Source organism: Temnothorax nylanderi, unplaced genomic scaffold (genome assembly GCF_030848795.1).
Source record: "Temnothorax nylanderi isolate EJ_2023f unplaced genomic scaffold, tnyl_v1.0 TNYL_tig0754_pilon, whole genome shotgun sequence".
NCBI lineage: Eukaryota > Metazoa > Arthropoda > Insecta > Hymenoptera > Formicidae > Temnothorax > Temnothorax nylanderi.
The window spans coordinates 63,619-71,956 of NW_027249816.1; the positions used below are offsets into that span (position 1 = coordinate 63,619).

At 49.9% G+C, this 8,338-nt stretch overlaps 1 protein-coding gene across 1 annotated transcript; it reads left to right on the forward strand.

The window, feature by feature from the left end:
- Positions 1 to 1,266, forward strand: LOC139785203 (uncharacterized). The gene has a single exon (XM_071724361.1). The coding sequence runs from the start codon at positions 1 to 3 to the stop codon at positions 1,264 to 1,266; it is 1,266 nt and encodes a 421-aa protein (XP_071580462.1).
- The last annotated feature ends 7,072 nt before the right edge of the window (positions 1,267 to 8,338 follow it).

Sequence of the window (8,338 nt, forward strand, 5' to 3'; positions counted from 1 at the left end):
ATGGCCGACATCCTGAGTATCGGCGGTGAGCCGATCTTCGACGAGCGCATCGTCGGAATCGAGACTCACACGTATAACCCGTACGTGAACACGACGTTCGGGCACAACGACGAGATACGAATACCCATACAGCAACAGGATCTGTATACGCTGCCGTGCGACAGTTTTCTGTACGTCGAGGGACGACTCTATGACGACGGCGCGAGCGCGACGACGTCGGAAGCGACGGATGCTCAAAGGCAATACGCGAAATTGGTCAACAACTGCGTAGCGTTTATGTTCGACGAGATTCGATACGAACTCGACGGCGTGGAGATCGACCGGTGTAGAAACGTCGGCATAACCAGCACGATAAAGAACTACGCGTCGCTGACCGCCGAACGAGCCAGGAGACTGCAGAACGCCGGATGGAGTTATCCGACGAACGAATCGAATCTGAACGACGCGTCCCATCAATTCAACTTTTGCGTACCTTTGAATATTCTTTTGGGTTTCTGCGAGGACTACAGACGCGTGGTGATAAACGCGCGACACGAACTTATCCTGATACGCGCTCGGAACGACGTCAACTGCGTCGTAGATCCGAAAAAAACCGTGCCGAGAGATCCCACCAAGGATCCTAAATTTACGCTACTGAAGGTGCAATGGCGTATGCCGCACGTGGCGTTAAACGACGTCACTAAATTGTCGCTTTTGCGAACGTTGGAGAGCGGACGATTTCTGAGCGTGGGCTTTCGCTCTTGGGACCTGTACGAATTTCCTCTGCTGCAGAGCACGACCAAGCATTCGTGGGCCGTGAAAGCCGCGCCGCAGTTGGAGAAGCCGCGATACGTCATATTCGCGCTGCAGACCGGACGGCGAAACGAATTCACGGAGGACTCCTCGAGGTTCGATCATTGCGCGCTCGCCAACGTGAAATTGTATCTCAACTCGGAATTCTATCCCTACGACGACGTGAACGCGGATTTCGAAAGCGACAAGTTCGCCGTGCTGTACGAGATGTACGCGAAATTTCGAGGAGCGTACTACGGGGACAGTCGCGACGACGCGCTCTTTTCCCCGCGCGACTTCGCGCGAGTAGCGCCGCTCGTGGTGATCGATTGTTCCCGCCAGAACGAAGCGGTGAAGAGCGCCACCGTGGACGTGCGCATCGAATTCGAATGCAAGGAAAACGTTCCGCCGAAGACCACCGCCTTTTGTCTCATCGTTCACGATCGCGTCATCGAGTACGGTCCGCTGACCAATGTGGTGCGCAAAATCATCTAGCGGAAATGGCGATTGTAGGATACCACACCCCGGAAACGGGAGATATATATAAAGACGGGGATCCTTCGATCGTTCCTCAGATCCCGTTAAGAACGAGAAGTTTGAGCGTGAATTGTTCGACGCGCACCGACTCGATGGCCGCAGCGGCAACGACGATCTTCGTCGACCTGCAGGGATTCGTGGTGAGCGACAGATTCGTCGCGAAGGAGGTGGCCGTGCTCCGAAGCGAGACGCGCGAACTCGCGCATCACGTGTTTCGCGCGCCGATGAAGTGGGACTTGCTCACGAACGCCGAAAAAGCAAGGGCCAACTGGCTGATGGCGAACCATCACGGCCTCCGTTGGAAAGACGGGGACGTGGACTATCGCCTGGCCAGGTCGATTATTCGACGCGCGGTGTGCGACGACCTGGGCGAGGGAGAAGAGACGCCCGGCGCGCGAATATACGTGAAAGGCCTCGAGAAGAAGAGGTGGCTGGAGGAGATTCTCGGCGACGTCGACGCGACGATCGAGACCATCGACGCCGAGTACGACGACATCGATCGGCTGGAGTTTCTTCGCGCCGATCGCACGTTTCGCTGCGGACGCCATCAACGGTGCTGCGCGATGGAGAACGTGATAAAGTTGCGCGACTGGTGGAACGAGCGACGCGAGTGTCTCTCCAGCATCGACTCCACGGATCAAATATAAATGTGTATCCATCCATCTATATATGTATATATTGTAATCATTAACAAAAAGATCTATCTATATTTTATTCAATAAAAATATCTATCTATCTGTATTTTATTCAATAAAAAACTGATGTAAAATCAACGAGGAAAGTTATTCATTATTCGCATACCTACACCATACGTATAATCGTACTCGATAACGCCGAGCGCGATAGCGTCGAGCGCGCGAGCGACGAGCGTGATGCGTAAGCGAACGAGAGCGTCGAACTCCGAAGAAGAAGAACGGCAAAGATAACGCCGAGCGCGCGAAACTGTCAATGAGCGCGGAGTCGGGAGCGTCGAGCGGAAGCGCGATATCGGCGGCGGGAGCGTCTAATCTCGTTGCTGTTCACACGTATTTATCTTTATTTAATATTATATTCATCCAATATTATATTTATTCTTGTATATTATATACTACTTATTTACTACTTTATACTTATTGCTTCCTCATAGAGGAGGTTTTGTTTTCGTAAATTCGTATATAAATCTTTGATTGCGGTATAAAGTTTGCTCTATTCAACCGAATTAAAAAGAAATATAAAATAGGAGTAGAAGAAACCAAAGAAAGGATATTTGACATATGGTGTTGTAACATAATCTTTCATAAATGACATTAAAATCTTTATTGTTTGATATAATTATATACATAACAATATAATTTTATCCACTTTATTATGAAGAGAGCTAACCCCTTTATATTATATTATGTTATATTATTATATTATAGTATATTATGTTATATTATATTATGTTATATTATATTATATTATGTTATATTATATTATAGTATATTATGTTTTCTATTATGTTATATTATATACTACTTATTTACTATTTTTTATTTTTTTACATATTATATCTTGTTAGAAACGGAGGGCCAGCCCTCGACGACGTCGTCCTCGAAGTCGACGTCAATCAAGTTGATATCAATATTGCCGCGACCGCTCTCATCCTCCTCGTCGTCGTCGTCGTCGTCGTTGTTGTTGTCTTCGTTGTCGTTGTCAGCGTTGCCGCCGCAGCACGTATCGGGACGCTTCGCCGATGAATCGAGTCGCGCCGCGTCCCGATACATGCTGCGAATCCTCACAGCGTACAAACGCATGTGGTTCCTGGATTTTTTTAACACCGCTCCGATGAGTCCTCTTCACAAAAAATACATATTATTAATAATTATATATAAATGAATATATAAGTGAATTTATAAATAAATATATAACTGAATATATAAGTGAATTTATAAATAAATAAATATATAACAATATAATTTTACATTTGCATACTCACATTCGATCGAACATCCCTGCGTCCTCGTCGACGCGGATCGTGACTTGCAGACAGGGCGGCGCTCCATCGACGATATTTCTAAGGCGATGCTGCAGCTGCAGCACCGCCTCGTGTAAGTCGTCCGTAGCCCTAGCTACGGACGTTGCCTGGATTTGCGCCAATTCGCACACTCCTTTCAGTTTGGATATTTTGTCCATTACGTGTTCTTAGGAATAATTCACGTCACTAGCTCGAAAAACTGTAAACGAACTACACCCGAGTCTAGCCTCGAGTCCTTATATATATCGAGGATGCGCAATCGAAGAAGGATGCGGAATCAAAGAAGGGATGTGCAATCATAAAGGATATTGCGTGTGTAATTAAAACTATGTAAAAAATTGACCTTTTGCACACAGGAAGAGATGCATTTTTCTAATCAAACCGACTCATCCGCCGGAATCGTCGACGCATTTCTTCCACCCCGAGACCCCCGCCGCCACCTGTCCGCGCTATCGGTAGCGAGCATGCCCATGTAAGTCGCTCGTATCGCGACGCATCGTCATCGTCCATACAAAAGCAGGATATTGTGCAATAAAAAAAAACTATTTTTAGAAACTTTGCACAGAGGAAAAAATGCAATTTTTTTTATCAAAACGGACTGATCCGCCGGAATCGACGCATTTTCCACCGCGATACCCCGCCGCCACCTGTCCGCGCTATCGGCAACGAGCGTCACCGCGTGAGCCGCGCGTCGCGATCGCGCTCATATCGCGAAACGCCGTTATCGCAGTTCCGCCGTTTCTCTCGCTCTCTCTCGCCCTCGACGATGTGGCTCTCGCGCGTAATCGCGTTAACCGTGTGTTTTATCGCCGCGAGGTGCGTCAATCCCACGGATGAGAATTACGCACATACGATCGATTACCTGCGGAAATACGGATATCTGACCGAAGATGTGGACGCGTTTCCGGCTCAGAGACGAAACGACGTTCTTCGTAACGCCATCGAGGAATTTCAACGATACTACGGTCTGCCCGGCGATGGAACGCTCGACGACGAAACGCTGCAATTTATGCGTAAACCGCGATGTGGTTTCCAAGATATCCTGAAGCACGGAACGGCGGCGAGTCTATCCAAATGGCCGAGGACTCACCTGACGTGGGATTTTTACGTAGCCGCCAAAGAGGAGCTGAATACCGCGCGGGCCGCGTTCGACCTGTGGTCGCAACATTCGGCGTTGACGTTCGAACGCTCCGAAACGAATCCTGACATTATAATATCTTGGCGAACCCGACGTCACGGTAACACGAATATCAACGTAAACGGCCCAAATTGCTCGGCCAAATTCGACGGTCCCGGTAACGTGCTGGCCCACGCGTATCTCCCGACGAACGAAGCGGGATTCGTCTCCGAGGTGCACGTCGACGGTGACGAGCCGTGGCATATTCACGTCGGTAAAAGTTCCCCGAATACGTTTTCCCTGCATTTCACGCTGACGCACGAGATCGGTCACTCTCTCGGATTGGGGCACAATGAGCGCAAGACCTCGGTGATGTTCGCGTACTCGCCCGACAAGCAGTATCCGGTTAAGCTCGACAGATTCGACATTCTCGACATTCAACGTTTGTACGGTGAAAAACGGACGAACGCGCCCTCACAGACGCCGCCGCCGCCGCCGCCGCCGGCCGCCGCCGCCGCCGCCGCCACCGCGGTCACGGCCGCCGCAACCATCGCCGGACCTGTGCGCCCTTGGTCGCGTAAACGCGATATTGATTTGGAAAATCGAATGTACATCTCGTACGGGCGTTACGTTTGGTCGATCGATCTGGACGGCAGGACGTACAATGGACCGTTAGCCCTGTCGAATCACATGAGCTTTCTTCACGACAATTACACGCGCATAGCTGCCGCCTATCAATCTCCGTCCGGTGATCTCATGGTGTTCGTAGATAATTTGGTATACATGGTTCAATATCCGGAATTTTCTCTGAGGCCAAATTGGCCGAAGACCTTGCGAGAACTCGGATTTCCCGCAGATGCGAAACTCAACGGAGCGGTAAACACCCATAGAGGCCGTTCCTTCGTGATGTACAACGGTAACTCGGTGGGCGAGATAGACGAATGTACGAAGAAAGTCGTCAGACGTACGCCTCTCGAGGCGACGTTTCCCGGAATACCGACCGGCGTGACGTCGATCTTCCGATACGTCGACGGCAATCTGTACTTCACCACTCGGACGCAGTTCTACAGATTCAACGAATTTACGAAAATCGTCACGGCCGCCGGTAAATTCGATCTACGAATGCTGAATATCGTCTGCCCTAAGACCGAACTGTTGCAACAGTTGCGCGATCTTCTCGATCGAATCGTACGCGTCGGCGATTTAACGTCACCGGCGAGCGTTTCGGACGACGACGACGACGACGACGGCGGCGGTGTTCAGCTTTACGATCGCCGTGTCCGCCGAAGGAAGTAGAGGACTGCGCAAATCCCCACACCACACCGCACATCGCGCGATATAAGTGAGAACTTTTCTACTTATACCGATGTGTTCCCGCCAAAGCATCAGTATCGCATCGTCAGCTGAATACGACGCGTCGAAACAGAAATCAGAAACGAACGATACTGCAACGCGCGTGCGAAATGTTCTCGACGTTGGCCGATCGACCCGCGCTGAGGGATCTTTCCCCTCGCGAGACGGATTCGGAGGTGAACGACAACGGCAAAAGACGAAGGATCGACTCGACGGACGATCATCATCAGCATCATCATCATCGGGAGTCGCGTTCCAGCTCTCACCCCTCCAACGACGTTCGCAACCCCGTCGTCGCGCCTGCGGTGCGCATCCTGGCGACCCGTTATCCGCTGACGACGACTGGCTACAAATACTTAGCCATCGGTGTCACGGTTAAGTCACCGTGGTACGGTATACCCGCACCTTCGTACGTGGATATCGCCCTGGGAGATAAGCAAGGCAAGGAGATCTCTCTGACGCTCGATATGTGGAAAGGACTACTCGAGCGCAAACACGACATATTGGCGTGTCTGCGATCCAACCTCGTCGATGGAACCCGTCCCCCCTCGCCGATATCGATCGGAGATCTGACGCTGCGATTCGGATTGATCAACAACCTGTCGATCTTGCGTATGGAACTACCCAACGCGGCTCGTCTGGCAATGTCGCTCCCCACCCTGCTCTCGCTGTACGATTTCCAATTTTGCGTCGATCGCATCGTCTCGGCGCTAAGCGCGGTCATCGAGGAAGTCGACGCGAAGTATTCGCGCTATTAGGAGATAGCCGCCAACGCGATTAAGACGGGAACTTCGGCCAAGACTGCGATACTGAAAAGCGAGTTTTTCGATCCTAACAAGATCGTCGACTGTGAGATTACCGCGCTTTGTTTCAAATCCTGAACGTCACGACACACGTTTACATATTTATATATATATATATTTATACACACAGAAACAATGTAAACGAGTATCGACGTATGTAAATACATATTTTATTTTTCAAAATAAAAAACTACCGCTCGTACGCGGATATCTCATATATGTGTTCTCTCTCTTTCTTTTCCGTATCTATCTCGATACGATCCCGCGCTCCCTAGGTCCCCCGACTCCGCTTACTCCACGATCGCCGCGATTGCGTCATCTACGATGCGTAGGGAAGGATCGAAACAACTTTCGACCCGAGACGAACAAGAACAAAGAACGGTTATCGGGACCCGTGAAAAGAACGGCCTTGAACACGTTCAAACGTGTTTTCGCGCGCTCACCAATCCCACCGCGCGGGGACGTCGAGAAGAGCGACCTTGAACAAGTTGCAACGAGTTTGGACGCGTTCGAACGCGCGCGATGATAACATTATTCGCGATGACGCGCGAATCGGGGCGGATTTCCGCTCGCGGTCGATAACGCGGTCGATAACGCCGATCCGAGCGCCCTCTCGGAGCGTCCGGGAACGACGATCCCCCCCACCCCCGGTGGCAACCCTGCGGCGCGAAATTCCCCATCACCCGCCTAGGGAATTTCGGTCTTTGAGGTTACCGCATGGTGGCAACACTGCGGTGCGAACTTCCCCATCACCCCGCCTAGGGACAGGTGTTCCCACAAAATACTCGCTTCTGATTCGACAGCCTCGAGTCTTCGTACCGCGATCTGATTGGTCAGCGATACACCTTTGTCCAGTTCCAGGGGAATGTTTGTCCGGTTACAAGGGAAATTCCCCCGCACACCTGTCCCCCTCACCCCCCCTGGATCTGATTGGACGGCGATACACCTTTGTCCAGTTCCAGGGGAATGTTTGTCTAGTTACAGGGGAAATTCCCCCCCGCACACCTGTCCCCCTCACCCCCCCTGTTTCCCCATGCACCTGTCCGCCCTTCACCCCCCCTCGCCCATCCCCACCCCATGCTCCCCCCTCGCCCCCCTCGCCCATCTCTTATGGCGTTCCCCCCGCGGGCGCGCGTCCCCCCCGCTTCCCCTCGGTTGTACCCGAGGGCGCCGAGTACTGTTATTGGTCTACTAACTAATAATAATATTAATGAAATATGAGTCAAAATGTAAATACGCACATACCTTCGTTATTTATTACAATGCCATTTCTCTCACTCTCAGACAGAATAGAGTCCATTTTTGCGATCAGTTCGCGTGCTCTTGTGAGCAGCATGTCGTCCGATCTTCTACTTTCTTCAATGCTTGCAGTTTCTGAAATAATGATAAATCACAATCAATACACACTAGGCTAGAAAAATAATATCGTATTCTATTGCAATAGAAGATCTATAGACTGTTTACACGGCGGCTTTTAATGCAGTTCAGTAACTACCGTATACTATCGGATACAAAACTTTTTTTCTTTTGATTACAACGATTATCTAAATATGAACCTATTTTGATACTCGAAACATTTGAAACAAGCTTTGATATATATAGTACATAATAATTAACAATAATGAATAATAAGAAATATGAAAAAAAACATACAGTGTTAATAACATGTATACATACTGCGCGTCAATGATTCCTTTCTTGAGGTAAGGGGGGAACATAAAAATTCTTGTGACTTTAATAGAAGTACCTAACCAATAGCGT

What these genes read in the sequence shown, in the direction of transcription:
- LOC139785203 (XM_071724361.1), top strand. Translation starts at nt 1, where the DNA reads ATGGCCGACATCCTGAGTATCGGCGGTGAGCCGATCTTCGACGAGCGC.